General features: G+C 44.1%; 2 protein-coding genes and 1 pseudogene across 3 annotated transcripts in view; 2 read left to right on the top strand and 1 right to left on the bottom strand.

Moving 5' to 3' along the window:
• The first annotated feature begins 1,515 nt into the window (after positions 1 to 1,515).
• The window catches only part of MOB3B (MOB kinase activator 3B), a 245,470-nt gene continuing 229,693 nt past the window's right edge, over positions 1,516 to 17,292 (top strand). Inside the window, exon 1 of one of the 2 annotated variants that reach the window (XM_060199670.1) lies at positions 1,516 to 1,694. The gene's annotated coding sequence lies outside the window, so the exon portion shown is untranslated. Of the gene's footprint in view, positions 1,708 to 17,292 lie in introns of both variants that reach the window. The other variant, XM_060199669.1, reaches the window with a different exon arrangement.
• Positions 8,272 to 8,980, top strand: LOC132540750 (bolA-like protein 2; annotated as a pseudogene).
• IFNK (interferon kappa) lies at positions 9,907 to 13,925 on the bottom strand. Its single transcript, XM_007531701.2, has 2 exons — positions 13,104 to 13,925; positions 9,907 to 10,576 (listed from the first exon to the last, which is right to left on the bottom strand). The coding sequence occupies exon 1, from the start codon at positions 13,702 to 13,704 to the stop codon at positions 13,105 to 13,107; it is 600 nt and encodes a 199-aa protein (XP_007531763.1). The 5' UTR covers positions 13,705 to 13,925; the 3' UTR covers positions 9,907 to 10,576; position 13,104.

Below are 17,292 nucleotides of genomic sequence, written 5' to 3'. Positions count from 1 at the left end.
GGAAGACTAAGGAGAGCTTGTGATTCAGAACAGATTTGAGCCATCTCCCTCTAGTCACTAGGTCAGGTGTAGGGAAACTATCTTAGAGGGGCCAGGCGGTGGCGCACTGGGTTAAGAGCTCACATTACAATGTGCAAGGACCCAGTTTCAAGCCTCTGGTCCCCACCTGCAGGAGGAAAACATCACAAGTGGTGAAGCAGGGCTGCAAGTGTCTCTCTGTCTCTCCCTCCTCTCTCAATTTCTCTCTGTCTCTATCCAATAAATAAAATATTATTTTTTTAAAAAAGAGAGAGAAATGATATTAGAGAGTAAACGAGAAGTGAGGCACCATTCTTCATACTGTGCCCCCCACCCCCTACTGATGAATGTTGTCCAGGAACCAGCAAAGGCTGGTTTTTAATATTCTACCATAGGGAGGAAGCTACTAAGAAGCTGAAAGTGGGACAAAGTTTTCTTTTCTTACAGGCTCAGATGAAATACAAGAAGAAAGACATAGTTCCATTATTGCTTACTGATGCTTTCTTGGCCCTATTCATGCCCTACTCATCAGCATCCTAAGAGGTAAATTCTATCCTCAAAGGCAGAACTCAGACCGCAATGTTCTGCATTAGTTTCTGGGGCAAGAAATCTCATCCCCTCCCCTTCTTCTAGACAGGATAGAAAAGTTCATGTAATGAAAATTCTTGGGCAGGCAACACCCTCCACCTAATTAGTAACTAATGAGTGAAAGCGAAGGATAAAGATGCTTCCAGTATAATTTTTCTGGATGATAAAGAGTTATCTGATTACCATAATGACAAAAGGAGTTTTAGTATCAGTTATGGGCTTGAGGCAGTTTGGAAATGAAATTGCATCATTCACAGTGGCTGGGTTTTGTGTATGACAGGGTTTCTTCTCTCATATTTGAATTTTATATTCATAATTAATGTCTTTGAACTGTCCAAGCTAATGCCCAAGTGTCACAGAATTAAAAGAAATAATTTATCCAGCGTTAATCAATACTTGGCTATTTATTAGATGTTTCACATGACATCTGAAATAATATTACAAAAGATGTGTGTGGTTTTAAAGATTCTCCTTTAGTGAAGATTATGCTTAGTAAAAGCAAGTAAGGAGGTAAAGGAGAATAATGAAATTAAGTAAATTCTGTTTTTCAACAAAAAACTTTCCTAAGTCTTGGAGAAGCTAGGAAGTTTCCCTTTCCCAAGGTGCCTTGGATATGGATGGCCCTTGTGAACCCAGAAAACATCTTTTCAGGTCGAATGACTTCCTAGAATCCCTGACCAAAGGATCAATCGCTTCCTGTAGGGCTGGGAACCCCCCTGGGTTCCCTACACCTTCTGCTCCCCAGGGACTCCTGGATTGCTCATTCCCCATCTCTTCCCAGAAGACCCCTCAAGGCGACCTGTCTGCTCCCTTCAAGGGAGCTGCCATTCTGCGGGCGGCCGCCAGGGGGGGGAGACCAGCTCAGCGCCCTCGCGCGACAGCCGCGCAGGGTGCATGTGGGGGCTACTTTGGAGCGACAGCGGCTGCAGCTGGAGCCCGTGCTCGCCCGCCCGCCCGCTCGCTGGGACCGCGCGCCCGCCCGAGAGCTCCTGCTGGCCCCGCGCGCGAAGCTCACCCTCCTTCTCTCGGGCCGGACGCCAGGAGCAGCTGACCAGACACAGGGAGCCGACCGGGCCCCGGGGCTGAAGGTAAAACCCTGCGGTGAGTGAGACCGGGACCTAGCGAGAGGAGGTGGCGCAGCTCGGCTGTGACTCGTTCCCGCTCGCTCCGAGTCGGTGGGAGTGCGGGGTACACCTGGGAGCGGGTGCAATGTGTGTGTGTGTGTGGGGGGGGGAGTAAGAGAGGGGGAGGGGGGAGGTGGCGGCCCTTCTAGCCCGCCCTCGCTACACCAGCTTCCGGGATTGGAATTGGCTTCAGACCCCAGCCCGCGCGTCCCGGCTTCTGGTCGGTTCCTCAACCACCCTTTCTCGAGCCAGAAAGAGTCCAGTCCCCCCCCCCCCCCCCGGATTCAGAGCCTTGACTGCAAAATCCAAATCAGAAGCAATCCATCTTTGTCCGGATACAAGTTTGTCTCTGAGCCTAGCCCGCAGCGCAGATAGGGACTGCCGGGTGCGCCTTGGTCTGTGGGTGGCGGGAAGACAAACTTTTGCAGAAGTGTGCTGGGCTGGGCAGGGCACAGGAACAGTGTTTCGGGCGTCTCGATGCGGAAGGAGGAGGTTCGGCTGGCGGCTGCGAGGGGGAACTCCGCTCAGTCGTCTCCGGGGGCCGCGGCTGTTTTGTGAAGTGAAAGTGGGTGTGTGTGTGTGTGTGTGTGTGTGTGTAATAGGCCAACAACTGTCAAACCTCAGGGGTCGCAGCCCCTCCCTTTTCCTGCACTGAGGAAGAAGGTGCAAACCCTTCAACTTTTTCCTTTGATTGCTTCACCCCGCTTTTGGACGGGTCTCTGAAGGCGAAGGGCCAAATTCCTACCCTCATCCCCCATCCCCCCCTCACCGCCACCGGGCGCCGGGAAAGTGAGTCCCCAAGATCCTAAACTCCTCGGCATCCCGGTCACCCACCTTCCAGCCCACTCCCAGCGCGCCTCCTCTCGGGGACCACGCGACCGAGCTGATTGCGATCGATCGTGGCGAATGCCCCTTTTGTCTCTCCGCGTTTCCCCTATTGTTCGTCTTTCCAACATCTGCCGGGGTTGGGGAGAGAAGGGAGCCCCTCTCGCCCTCCTCCCCCTCTGGTCTGGGCCGGTCGCTGGGCGGGCTCGGACTGGGGATCCCGGCTGGGCCGGCAGAGGAGCCCGAGCCTTGGGAGGCCGCCCCACCCCGGCCTTGCGGTTAGAGGGCGGAGGGAAAGTTGTTCCTTCCCCGCCTCCTCGGCTGCCTGTGGCCCAGGGCGCATTTCTCAGATCTTATCCGGGTTGAGCTGCAAAGGGCACAGATCCGAGAAAGGGTGCAGCTAGCTAGAGAGTGGGAACGAGGTCTGCCCCACATTTAGGCTGTCCGTGGCTGGGTTTTAGCGGGTTTCATTCATGGGCTAAAGGCATGTGGTTGGGCCGCTGCCAGGGCAGGGGGATGTGATGGGGATTCGGACACTGCTTTTTGTTCTGCAGAAGTCTGAGTTCTAAGGCCTGGAATTTCCAAGGTTTGGAAGGACGCAAGTCTCCTTAAATATAGTAGAGATGGAAATAACCTGGGAAACTTCAAGACTTTGCCAGGAGTTCACGCTTCAGGTAGTTGGCTCCCAGTATAAGTCTCTAGCTGTCTTTGCATAAAAGCAAACCGGGCCTGGGTGGTGGCGCACCTGGTTGAGTGCACATGCTACAGTGTGCAAGGATGCGGTTCGAGCCCCTGGTCTCCACCTGCGGAGGGAAAGCTTCACGCGTGGTGAAGTAGTGCAGCAGGTGTCTCTCTCCCTGCCTCCCGCCCCCTTCCCTCTCAATTTCTGGCTGTGTCTATTCTATAAATAAATAAAGATAAAAAAAATAAGCAGGGAGTCAGGCTGTAGTGCAGCGGGTTAAGCGCAGGTGGCGCAAAGCACAAGGACTGGCATAAGGATCCCGGTTCGAACCCGGCTCCCCACCTGCAGGGGAGTCGCTTCACAGGCGGTGAAGCAGGTCTGCAGGTGTCTATCTTTCTCTCCTCCTCTCTGTCTTCCCCTCCTCTCTCCATTTCTCTCTGTCTTATCCAACAACAATAATAACTACAACAATAAAACAACAAGGGCAACAAAAGGAAATAAATAAATAAAATAAATATAAAAAAAAAGCAACCTGATGGTCACAGCATAGATGCCAACAGGGCAGTGTTTATTATTTTACGTTGTTGCGAATCTGTGACTTGGGGCTTATACAGTTCCTCTGTGGGTTCGACTATAGGTAACCCTACTTCCCTGCCTTGGCTCATCAGTTAGATACTTATGCATCTTGTTCATTCTTAGAGAGTGAATCATTTATTGAAAAACCAGGGCAAAAGTGAAATGCTCATTCTGGAAAGGCATGGCTTCCAAATGATTCCTAGAGAGAGTCCATTGCCTGTCAGTGGAGGCAAAGTCTGTACACCTGTTGGAACCTCATAACCTTACATATTGCTTTTTCTGTTGGTCACCTAAGTTCAGTCCTTTATCCAAGGAGACTCACACTCTTTTCATCGTGCACTTTTTGATACCTTCCACAGCCTACACTTGAAAACACATGTGGCTCAAACATTTTAAGTAGAATATGTGGACTTGTTCTTCTTCTTCTAGCGTTTGCCCCTCTTCTGTAGCCAGTCAACAGCGTCAGGTTGAGCCCGATGTAGTTTCGAGACCTCCTTTGAATCTGGAGAGGTGGCAGTCGTTGACCATGTGGATCATAGTCTGTCTGTAGCCGCAGGGGCAGTTCGGGACGTCTCTGGCTCCCCAGCGATGGAACACAGCGGCGCACTGGTCATGGCCGAGGAGGGCCCAACCATAACGTGCTAGGTCAAAGCCGGGCTGACGCTTGCAGGGGTCTGTGATGAGGCGCCTGTTCTTCACCTCAGCTGACTGCCAACTCTGTCTCTAAGAGTCTGGAACAGAGAAGTTCAGTGTAGGCGCAGGAGACCAGATTGAACAGGGTGGGCGAAGATAACGCGTTTGGCGAAGGACAGCCCCTCAACATTAAGTTGGAGGATTCGAAGAGCAGGACCAACAGCTTGAAAGCTGTCAGGAGCTGCTTGTTGCTGGCTTTAAAAGTGACTGGGATCCATGTGGATTCAGTCGGCTAGGAAGGATCATTAGTTTCCCCAATGAATGGGTACTGACTGGATGCACCACGGGAAGGTTGATCCAGTGCATCCCTGTGGACTTGTTCATGCACAATGATAGCAGTTTTTCCTTAGCCAACTTAATAGAATTACCAACTGTCGGGAGTCGGGCTGTAGCGCAGTGGGTTAAGCGCAGGTGGCGCAAAGCACAAGGACCGGTGTAAGGATCCCGGTTCAAGCCCCAGGCTCCCCACCTGCAGGGGAGTCCCTTCACAGGCGGTGAAGCAGGTCTGCAGGTGTCTATCTTTCTCTCCTCCTCTCTGTCTTCCCCTCCTCTCTCCATTTCTCTCTGTCCTATCCAACAACAACGACATCAATAATGACTACAACATTAAAACAGCAAGGGCAACAAAAGGGAATAAATAAATAAATAAATATTAAAAAAAGAAACTTCTGAAGCGTTTAAAAAAACAAGGGCAACAAAAGAGAATAAATAAATACTTTAAAAAAGAATTACCAACTATCTACTTAATAAAAATAATACATTATAAAAGAGACTGCTAAGTCAGGAGTGTGGATATAGAGCACTTTGTCCAGCTATTTCTGGATGTTACCAGTAGAACCAACACTAGAATGGCATAAAAAGATCAAGCAATGGAAGGCATTTTAAAACTTTTCACTCTGAAAATGGCCCCCAAGGAAGAATTATATTGAAATTAAGCAGCTGCAGCAGCAGGAGAGAATCAACAAGTAGGAACCAGGTTACTCAAGAAATTCCTAAAGTCATCACTAACAAAATGGAAAGACTGTGCTTGCCTCAATCTTCTTCAGCAATAAAAGCAGCATAATTGTAGTATAAGATAAGCTTATACAGTCCCTTTAACTTTAGAATTGCCCTCTCCCCACCATTGTAGAAAAAAAAAAAAAGGATACTACAAAGTAGCAAAAAAAAAAGGGGGGGTATGATTAGGGTAGGTGGGATGAGAATATTAAAAACAAGGTTCAGGGATAGGGAGACAGCATAATGGTTATGCAAAAGACTCATGCTTGAAGCTTTGAGGCCTCAGGTTCAATCCCTAGCACCACTGTAAGCCAGAGCTAAGCAGTGATCTGGTCTTTCTCATTAAAAAACAAAACAAAACAAAAAAAAAAACATAAATCAAGATTTAAGTGAATAATTTTGTCCTTTTTATTTTATTGGTGTTTAAAAAATTTTTTTATATTTATTCCCTTTTGTTGCCCCTTTTTTTTTAAAGGTTGTAGTTATTGTTGGTGTTACTGATGTTCTTGTTGTTGGATAGGACAGAGAGAAAAGCAGAGAGGAGGGGAAGACAGAGAGGGGGAGAGAAGGACAGACACCTGCAGACCTGCTTCACTGCCTTTGAAGCGACTTCCCTGGAGGTGGGGAGCTGGGGGCTCAAACCTGGATCCTTGTGCTTTGCGCCACGTGGGCTTAACTCGCTGCGCTACCGCCCGACTCCCTTTATTGGTGTTTTTATGGTATGTAGTACAGATGTTGACACGTGAGTACAGTTTCTCAACTCCCCATGATAGGTGTCCACAAAACACTCACCCCCAATTTAGCTCTTTACCACCATCATGCGCCAGGAGTCCCAGCTCTCCCCTAGTCTCCTCCCTGCCCTTCTTCCCCAGAGTCCTTCGCTTTGCTGCAATACATCTAACTCAGTCCAAATTGTACTTTGTGTTTCCACTTTCTGTCCAGTGAACAGTCTTATCCAATTATTTATTTTTTCCCCTCCAGGGTTATTGCTGGGCTCGGTGCCTGCACCATGAATCCACCGCTCCTGGAGGCCATTTTTTTCCCCCTTTTTGTTGCCCTTGTTGTTGTAGCCTCCTTGTGGTAACCATTATTGCCATTGTTGATGTTGTTCTTTGTTGCATAGGACAGAGAGAAATGGAGAGAGGAGGGGAAGACAGAGAGGGGGAGAGAAAGATAGACACCTGCAGACCTACTCCACTGCCTGTGAAGCGACTCCCCTGCAGGTGGGGAGCCGGGGGCTCGAACCGGGATCCTTACGCAGGTCCCTGAGCTTTGCGCCACATGCGCTTAACCCACTGCGCCACCGCCCGACCCCCTTATCCAATTATTTTATAGGAACATATTTCTGGAGATAGAATAGCTGGGTCAAAGAAGGTAGTATACTTTTTAGGATATTTAATTTTATCATGCTACCTTTAGGAAATTTGTGCCAAGACTTTTTTCCTATACCACATACTGTGCTCACTTTAGTCTGTATTATCTTTCTTTTCCTCTCTGCCATTAATTATCAGTGACATTGAACATTTTTCTTCCTTTGTGATGCCAGTTTGTGTTATGTTTTTCAGTGGAGTTTTTTTTTTTTTTTTTTTTTTTTTTTTGACGAGGTATTCTCCATAAAAGCATACTGGGAGTTGGGCGTTAGCACATTGGGTTAAGCGCAGGTGGCGCAAAGCCTAAGGATTCCGGTTCGAGTCCCAGGCTCTCCACCTGCAGGGTAGTCGTTTCACAAGCGGTGAAGCAGGTCTGCAGGTGTCTATCTTTCTCTCCCCCTCTCTGTCTTCTCCTTCTCTCTCCATTTCTCTCTGTCCTATCCAACAACAACGACATCAATAACAACAACAATAATAACTACAACATAAAAACAAGGACAACAAAAGGGAATAAATAAATATTTTTAAAAAGCATACTTTTCTAACTTCTGCCCCTGTTTGTACAACCAGGCAACTGTAATTGACTTGATATGCCTATTCTTTTTAATTTTTTTAAAAATTCTTTATTGCTACTAGGGTTACCACTGGGGCTCAGTACCAGCACTATGAATCCACTGCTCCTAGTGGCTTCTTTCCTTCCTTCCTTCCTTTCTTTCTCTCTCTCTCTCTTTTTAAATATTTATTCCCTTTTGTTACCCTTGTTGTTTTTTATTGTTGTAGTTATTATTGTTGTTGTTATTGATGTTATTGTTGGATAGGACAGAGAAAAATGGAGAGAGGAGGGGAAGACAGAGAGGGGGAGAGAAAGGTAGACACCTGCAGACCTGTTTCACCGCCTGTGAGGTGACTTCCCTGCAGGTGGGGAGCCCGGGGCTCGAACTGGGATCCTTACATAGGTCCATGGGCTTTGCACCATGTGCGCTTAACCTGCTGCGCTACCGCCCAACTCCCACCTCTCTCTCTTCTTCTTTCTTTCTTTCTTTCTTTCTTTCTTTCTTTCTCTCTCTCTCTCTCTCCCTTTCTTTCTTTCTTTCTTTCTCTTTTATTTGATAGGATAGACGGAAATTAAGAGGGGATTGGGAGAGAGGGGAGAGAAAGATAGACAGCTGACAACTTCATCACTTGTGAAGTGCATCCCTGCAGGAAGGAAACAAGGGCTTAAAACCAGGTCCTTTTGCATATTAATAAGTGTTACACCACCACCTGACCTCTCTTCCTTCTTACATAGCAAGTCTTTGGCAATATTGCATTTATAAATTATTAAGGCACTGTGTTAGAGATAACTCAATGTGTTCACCTTAAGAATGGACTCGTGGGGTGGGGGTGGGGGGCTGCTGTGATGGAGTTGCTCCTGGAGAAGCTGCAGAGGGACCTGGAGGCGGAGCACATGGAAGTGGAAGACACCACTCCCAACCGCTGCAAGGCCAGTTTCTGAGTCTTAGTGGTGTAGGCCAAGTTCTCCAGGAAGCCGCAGCTCCAGAGACCAGCTGGTGAATGAATGCCTGTCGGAAGAACTCCAGCACATCCATGCCTTTGAGTAGAAAACTCTGACCCCAGAGCAGCGGGCCCGAGAGCAACAGAAATAAAGGATCAGGACCTTTGTAGCCATTCAATTATGTCAGGCTGAGAAAAAAAAAAAAAAGAATGGACTCCGGAAATTTGTAAAATGGTGGGAAACATGGTATTTATTACATTCTGCAGCATGAAGAGCTGGCTCAACCTGAGTCAGCCTTGCTGGACATGCCACCTTGAGATAACAGACATTTATACCCTAATGCAAAATCCCTCCTGCAGTTTCTCCCATCTACTGGGTATTTATGGAGTTTACAGTCTGGTCTGAGTGGTGCCTAGCAAAAGAAAAAAGCCTTTCCTTGGTATCTGGTTGAGCTCACAAATTTTCATAAGCAAGGTTGCAGGTGTCTGTCTCTCCTTCTATCTTTCCCTTCCCTCAATTTCTCTCTATCTCTATCCAATAAATAAATATTATTTAAAAAAAGAAAAAAGAAAAAACCTTCCTTTTAGATTAGGGACCACATACTTTTTTTTTTTTTTTTGCCTCCAGGGTTATTGCTGGGGCTCAGTGCCTGCAGTATAAATCCACTGCTCCTGAAGGCCATTTTTGCCCATTATTGTTATTGTTGCCATTGATGTTGTTGTTGGATAGGACAGAGAGAGAGCAAGAGAGGGAGGAGACAGAGGGGGAGAGAAAGATAGACACCTGCAGACCTACTTCACCATTTGTGAAGCGACCCCACCCCCACCCCCGTAGGTGGGGAGCGAGGGACTTGAACCAGGATCCTTACTCCGGTCCTTGTGCTTCTTGCCATGTGGTCTTACCCGCTGTGCTACTGCCAGATCCCCCACATAGGTCTTCATTCCTTAGTTACTAATAGACAGGATCTCTTGTAAGATAGGATCATTGTGCAAGTTTGATGAACTCACATCCTGGCTTAAGCACCAGGGGGTGGGGGATGGGAGGGGGGAATGAAACATTAAGATAACACATGTACTTCTCTGATGCTTCATACTTTGAAACGAATCATTAGTTTATACAAACTACCATCCAATAGAGTTATTAATGAGACATTATTATTATTCTTCAGTGTATACTTTCTGCTTAGTATCTTGAATGCACCTCTTATAGGGCTTTTAAAAAAATAATTTAAGACGGGAGTTGGGCGGTAGCTCAATGGGTTAAGCGCACGTGATGCAAAGCGCAAGGACCGGCTTAAGGATCCCCATTCGAGCCCCTTGCTCCCCACCTGCAGGGGAGTCTGTTCACAGACGGTGAAGCAGGTCTGCAGGTGTCTCTCGTTCTCTCTCCTTCCCTGTCTTCCCCTCCTCTCTCCATTTCTCTCTGTTCTATCCAACAACAACGACATCAATAACAACAATAATAACTACAACAACAATAAAAAAGGGCAACAAAAGGAAATAAATAAATATTAAAAAATTAATTTAAGACTATGAAGATATTTCTTGTAGCTCTCTTTCATTGAAAAATAATAAACAGGGGCCGGGTAGTGGCGCATCTGGTGCACTTATTACAGCGCTCAAGGACCCAGGTTTAAGCCCCTGGTCCCCACCTGCAGGGGGAAAGTCTCGCAAGTGGTGAAGCAGGGCTGAAGGTGTCTCTCTGTCTCTTCTCTTTTTATTCCTTCTCAATTTCTCTCTGTCTACCCAATAATAAATAAATAAAAGTGAAAATAAGTTAAAAAAATAAAAGTAGTAAACAGAGGGCATGGCAATGGTGAACCAGGTTGAGTACACATGTTACCATGTGCAAGGACCTTGGTTCAAGACCCTGACTCCCACCTGCTGAGGGGGGCACTTCATGAGTAGTAGAACAGTGTCTCTCTTTTTCTCTTTATCTCCCCCTTCCCTCTCAATTTCCCTATCTTACTAAATATAAGATAAATTAAAGAAACAAAATAAAACAAAGGAACTTAAAATAATAAACAAAATATTTTCTTTTATTTAGAAAAATTCTGTTGATGACTTGCTCTTTATTGAATGGATTATACTAATTTATTGTCTGATTCTTTCACTGGTGAACAATATACTCTAATCCACATTTTCAACTTCTTTCATGCATCTGTGTAGCCAAAATCTTTAAGATAATTCTTGCTTGAGGGCAGACGATTCTGAAATGGGTTAGAGGAGAGAGCAGAAGAGAAGAGTCATTTTAGTTAGATGAGAAACCAATACAGATAAAGGATCACACAAGAACATATTGGAGGGAGTCGGGTGGTAGCGCAGTGGGTTAAGCGCAAAGCTCAAAGACCAGCATCAGGATCCCAGTTCAAGCCCCCGGCTTCCCACCTGCAGGGGAGTTGCTTCACAAGTGGTGAAGCAGGTTTGCAGGTGTCTATCTTTCTCTTCCTCTTCTGTCTTCCCCTCCTCTCTCCATTTCTCTCTTTCCTACCCAACAACGATGACGTCAATAACTACAACAATAAAACAACAAGGGCAACAAAAGGGAATAAATAAATATTAAAAAAAAGAGTATCTATTGGAAATATATAATCTAGGTTATCTGGGTACAGAAGAACTTTTTTATTGGTCTTATCTGGGACTTCACTACTCTAGACTTTTCCACATAGAGACAGAGATAGAGGAAGAGTAGGAAAGGTTCCACAGCACTGAAACTTTCCCCCAGTGTGGTGGGAGCATAGTTTGAATTTGGTTAACACAGATGCCAAAGCAGGCACTCTCCCATGTGAGCTATCTTGTTAGCCTCCCCCCAAATAGCTTTAATTAAAAAAAAAAAAGATGAACAGGATTAATGCGATAACTCACCTGAAAGGGTGTCTGCTTTGTTATGCTAGAGACCCAGGTTGGAGCTTCTGCTATACCACATAGAAGTATCACAGGCATTGGTGGAAGCTTTCACATCTCCCTCTCTCTCTCACTCTCTCAGAAAAAGTTGGCCAAGAATAATGAACCCCCCCAAATTATTCTTTCTTTCTTCCTATCTATTTATCTATCTGATCCATCGTACTTTAATATAGATATAAAAATGTCTTGTATTATCAGGATGATTAGTTAACAGACAAAAAGTGATACTGTGTTTGGGAAAAGACAATGTAATATTCTTGACAGTATGGCTGTAAGTAGACATTTCATTTCAGGAACACAGAAGACAACCAAAGGCATATAATAATCCTTTATGCAGTATTTTCCACGTCTTTCTTGTTGGGGGTCTCTCTTGTGGGTGAGGTTCTTGTATTCATGGGAGAAAGAGTTCCACTAAACTATATAGAGCCTGGTGAGCAAGGCAAAGGAGGAAGTGAAGGGGGGGGGAGAAACTTATCTAGGTAAGCAGTGTTTCTTAAAGGATGTTTCTTAAAGAGTGTTTCACCTCAAAAGTGAAGAGAGCTGGGGCAGAAGAGAGCTGTTCTAGCAGGCAAAGTTTTATTATAGAAAAAGAACACTCCCAGAAAGAATGACAAGCAGCAGGTGAACTCCAGAGAGGGGGTTGAGTGTCCTTCCAGGAAAGGGACTTTTAGGAGGTGAAATTTCTGTTATTGTTTATGTTCTATTCTTCTAGAGTGTTTGTGGGGATGGTGGTGGTGGGGGTAGGTCTGCTTTTTCAAGCCCAGAGTAGAGCACCTGCAATTATGCAATTTCAGTAACTTTCTGTTGTGACTTTCCCATCCATCTTGAGCCCTGCCAATGTCTGTGCTTTCTGCCTAATATCTAATATCTAGGCTTTAACACCTTTGGAAGTAGAATTTTAAAAAATGCAGTAGGGATAAACAGTGTTTTCTGCTATAGAATTACTGACACTTTAAGATTGGGTAAGTAAGCACTTACCCAATAAATAGTAGTTTAATTCAATCTTTTAAATAATATAATTGTAATTCTCATTCTCTTAATAACAAACACCATCCTACAAACTTTCTATCAGTTTAGCAAACTAAAGTGAGAAGCAAATGGAGCAGAAATTTTAATTTGGGAGTAGGAAAGAATTACAAAAGAAATTATTTTTCAATTTTAGACAAACTTGTGTAAGCTTTTTAAATGGATGAACTTTGTAGACAACCTTGGCTCCAAGAGGGCTAAATTATTAAGGTGTTATGTTTGATAACATCTTCTAGCCATTGATTTGGTAAGTTCACATGTAGTAGAGCAAAGTAAGTACAAAATAGCAAAAGGAAAGAGGAACAGGAAGTAGAACATGGAGATAGAATCTTATTCCTGTAAAACTGTCTTCAGAACTTTCTAATAGAGTTGTTCACCCAGAAGGTAGTTGGCATCTCTTTCTTGGAAATGAGATTGATGTTGCAAATGCAAACTATAGAGATGGTAAACATTATACAAACCACCACTATATAAACTCAACTAGGGACCAGGTAGTGGTGCAATTGGTTGAGTGCACATGCTACAGTGCACAAGGACCAGGGTTTGAACCCCTGGTCCCCACCTGTAGGGGAAAAGCTTTGCAAGTGGTGAAGCAGTGCTGCAGGTGTCTCTCTGTCTCACTCCTCTATCATCCCCATGCCTCTTGATTTCTGACTGTCTCTTTCCAATAAATAAATATAATAAAAAAATAAAAAATAAAGGTAGGCTTATAGACTTGCACATTAAACCTTTACAAAGGAGATGGAGGAGGACAAGGAAATTTTGATGAGAAACCATATTTTAGTCTCCCCCTGCCACCCCAAATACCTTATTTCTTCCTGGAAAGCCTTGTGAGCTTCAGAGAGTGGTAGAAACATCTTCCAATTTCCACAAAAACTATCTTCCAAGCACAGTCACTATATTTCTTGTCTCTCAGGTAACTCTGTATTCTGAAGAAATATCTCTTCAGTTTCAGGTTTTCCTTCCAGGGAAACTTAGCTTCTGTGTGTTTAATCTCATCATTTTCCTTCTCTTCTTTCAAGCACTGTTCCAAGGACTCCAATTGCAGATTAAGTTCCATTAGGATTTGTTGCATGCACTCTTCTTCCCAAGAGTACTTGACAGTATATTGACTGAAGATGCGGAAGGCGTTTGCATAGATTTCATAGAAATTTACCTTGATGTTCCATTTCTTAGATTGGTTACATAAGAAGATCTCTTCAGGCAACTCAAAATTGTTGATGTCTTTTAGACATTCTTGGCGAAGTGGTCCCTTCATACTACTCATAAGTCTTGCATTCTGCCCGGTGACTCTTCTCAGCTGAATATTCAGGAAGCTACAGTCTAGAGAGTGGATGCCAGTGAGGAACAGATAGACAAGGCATGAAGACCACAAACACTTTCTAATCAAATCAGGCCTGGCACTCATCTTTTTCTGAGCTCAAAAAATCTAAAAGACTCAAAGTTGACAATGATGTTTTTGGTGTTAAGTGTTCCTTTATGTGCCTTTTATATACCTGAATGTCTTTAACTGGGAGGAGCTTTCTCATTCGTCATTTTATGGTTCTCGGGCCCCTTTGTCTCCGAGCCCTTTTTTTTTTTTTTTTAACTTTGAGTGACTATGCTATCTTTGGATGTGCTATCTCCTCTCTTTGAAAAAAGTGAGCAAAACATGACAATTCCATTATCTTAAATTCCCAGATGAGCCATCTCAGTACTATAGAGTCATCATAACAAGACTGATGCAGAGTAAGTATTCAGGAAGAACTAAGATTTGTGAGTCTACATGCTCACTACTCACCCAACACTCCCTCAAAAAAACAATTTTTTTAACCTAGTATTATAGCCAAATATTTTCTCTCATTGAATTAATTAATCAAAGACATTGACTTTAATTATTTGTTAAATTACTGGAACTTAAAATAGTTTAGGTATTTTATGAGTTTGTTTTTTAAAAATTATTTTTATATTTATTTATTTTCTCTGTTATTGCCCTTGTTTTTTTATTGTTGTTGTTGTTATTGATGTCATCACTGTTGGATAGGACAGAGGGAAATAGAGAGAGGCGGGGAAGACAGAGAGGGGGAGAGAGATAGACACCTGTAGACCTGCTTCACTGCCTGTGAAGCGACTCCTCTGCAGGTGGGGAGCTGGGGGCTCAAACCAGGATCCTTATGCCAGTCCTTGCGCTTGTATGAGCTTGTTTAAACATCTATGTTTGCATGTTTTATCTTTTTAAAAATATATTTTATATTTATTTATTTTCCCTTTTGTTGCCCTTGTTGTTTTTTATTGTTGTAGTTATTGTTGTTATTGATGTCTTTGTTAGATAGGTCAGAGAGAAATGGAGAGAGGAGGGGAAGACAGAGAGGGGGAGAGAAAGATAGACACCTGCAGACCTGCTTCACCACCTGTGAAGTGACACCCCTGCAGGTAGAGATCCGGGGCTCGAATTGGGATCCTTCTGCCTGTCCTTGTGCTTTGCGCCACGTGCACTTAACCCATTGCGCTACCGCCCAACTCCCATGTTTTATCTTTTTAATTGACTTTTCTGTCTCAAAAAAAGATCGTGGGGAGTAGGGTACCTGCCTTGTCATGAACATGACTCTGGTTTGAGCCCCAGCACCACATAGGGAGTACTATGAATGGTACTAAAGGAAGACCTGGTGGCATGTGTCTACTCTGTCTCTATCTGAATGTAATTATCCAGAGTGATGATATCATACTCATGCAAGGTTCCAGATGTCGGTAATTGTGAGGCTCCTCACAATTACCCGGCAGCTTCAGAGATTCAGCAGCAACAACAGTATTCCATGGAAAATAGAGTGGGTCAGGGTGAAGAGATATCTCAGTGTGTTAGAGCCTGGAGGCATGGATTTGATCCATGTAGGCTAGAGCTAAGTATTGCTGTTGTCTTTTGAAAGTTATGAAGCTCTCCAGCTATTCGTCCTTTTAGTTAAATCTGAATTAATATTTCCTAACTTGTCCTAACATTTCATATGTCTCTGATTGCCAGTCTTAGAATTCTTTCAAGAGAGTTGTATGTATGGGGATAGTTTCCTACTTCACCAGTTTATCTCCTGAAAAATCATGTATTTCCTTTTATTTTACATATAGTTACTTAGACAGCATTTTTTTGATTGTTAATTTATTTTTATCAGTGTTCAGCTCTGGCTTATGGAGGTGCAGGTGATTGAACTAATGACAAGATTGTAAGATAACAAGGATATAATTCCATATAGTTCCCACCACCAGAGTTCTATGTCCCATTGCCTCCATTGGAAACTTCCATATATATTTTTTAAACATCCCTATTTTTTTTTTAATCTCTCTGGGAGTATGGACCAAAATTCCTTATGGGGTACAGAAAGGAGAAGGTCTGGCCTCTGTAATTGCTTCTCTGCTGGACAGGGACGTTGGCAGGTTGGTCCATAGCCCTAGCCTGTTTCTGTCTTTCCCTAGTGGGTTATTTCTCTGGAGAGGTTAGACATCGGGTCACATGGTGGGGTCATCTGGTCAGGATGGTATCATGGTAGCACCTGCAACTTGGTGGCTGAAAGGCAGTAAGATATAAAGCAGGACAAATTGTTTAATAAACAGGAACACAAAGGTAGAAATAGAGCAGATGGAACTGAGGGGCTTCATGTTGGAAGAAGTTAGGAAGTCTATTTTAGGTCTGTTCCAAGGGGCTCATGACTTTAGTAATTTTGGGGGGAGCCTGATAGCTAACATGCAGGTGAACTAAAAATATTATCTGGGAATATGGTGTCAGAGTTGAGAATAGGGCTAGAAAGTTGGATTAGGGCAGAGAGTAGCTCCCAAACTTGAGAAAAGTATGTAAATTAACTGTTTACCCCATCGATCTGATCTAGGGCACATATCTATTCATATTTAGCACAGTTGCCTTTGTAACCTCTGAGTCTCAGTCAGTCTAAATTCACATTCCATTGTCACAGCTAGGGACATTGTAGGTTTCACTAATTTTAGGACCAGTCTTCCTTGAGTGGCAGAGTAGCCTGATCTAGTCTCCCTTCAGAGAGTAGGGAAGTCCCTACCATTGCTACTCTACAGTAAGGGCAAGGTCCTAGGGAGGCCCACAGGAGGGCTTATGATGATGTTCCTGATCGAAGTGACCAGTGCACATGGAGAGAGGGATCTTTCAGAGGTCTAGGCCCATAATATCTATGTGGGAATCCAAGGATTCCTTGACTAGAGCCCCAGATGATGGGATGCCCTGGTATTGTCCAAAATGACCATCGTTAAAATGAGCCAGTCTCTTGTCCTTATCCAGATTTTGCAGGCCTTTCTTTATCTGATCCATATGCTGTTTGCAGGTATCACACCTAACTCAAGACAAGCACAGACTCAAAGTGAAAGGATGGAAAACTATCACACAAGTTAACAGACTACAAAAAAAGGGCAGAGACATCTGTTCTCATACCTGACACAATAGACTTTAAAATATAGGGATGTACATTACATAATGCTCAGAGGATCAGTCAATCAAGAGGACTTAGTAATTATTAACATTTACATATCCAATGAAGGGTCATCTAAATACATCAAACATCTTTGAAAGAATTACAAAAATACATCAGTAGCAATGCAGTAATAGTAGGAGACTTTAACACCCCACTCTTTCAAATACACACATCATCTAGGCAGTAAGTCAATAAAGAAAGAAGAGAATTAGGGAGTCGGGTGTAGTGCAGTGGGTTAAGCGCAGGCAGTGCAAAGCGCAAGGACTGGTGCAAGGATCATGGTTCGAGCCCCTGTCTCCCCACCTGCAGGGGAGTCGCTTCACAAGCCATGAAGCAGGCCTGCAGGTGTCTTTCTCTCCCTCTCCCTTCCCCTCCTCTCTCCATTTCTCTCTGTCCTATCCAACAACATCAATAAAACAACAAGGGCAACAAAAGGGAATAAATAAATATTTTTTAAAAAGAAAGAAGAGAAATGAAGAGATAGATTAGAACTACTAGACATTTTCAGAGTTATTCACCCTAAGAAACTGGAATAC

This window comes from Erinaceus europaeus, chromosome 10 (assembly GCF_950295315.1).
Source record: "Erinaceus europaeus chromosome 10, mEriEur2.1, whole genome shotgun sequence".
Lineage (NCBI taxonomy): Eukaryota > Metazoa > Chordata > Mammalia > Eulipotyphla > Erinaceidae > Erinaceus > Erinaceus europaeus.
The sequence above is the reverse complement of the archived record's forward strand: the minus strand, read 5'-3'. Positions and strand labels throughout refer to the sequence as shown.

Coding starts and splice junctions, on each gene's coding strand:
- IFNK (XM_007531701.2), bottom strand. CDS start 13,704: ATGAGTGCCAGGCCTGATTTGATTAGAAAGTGTTTGTGGTCTTCATGC.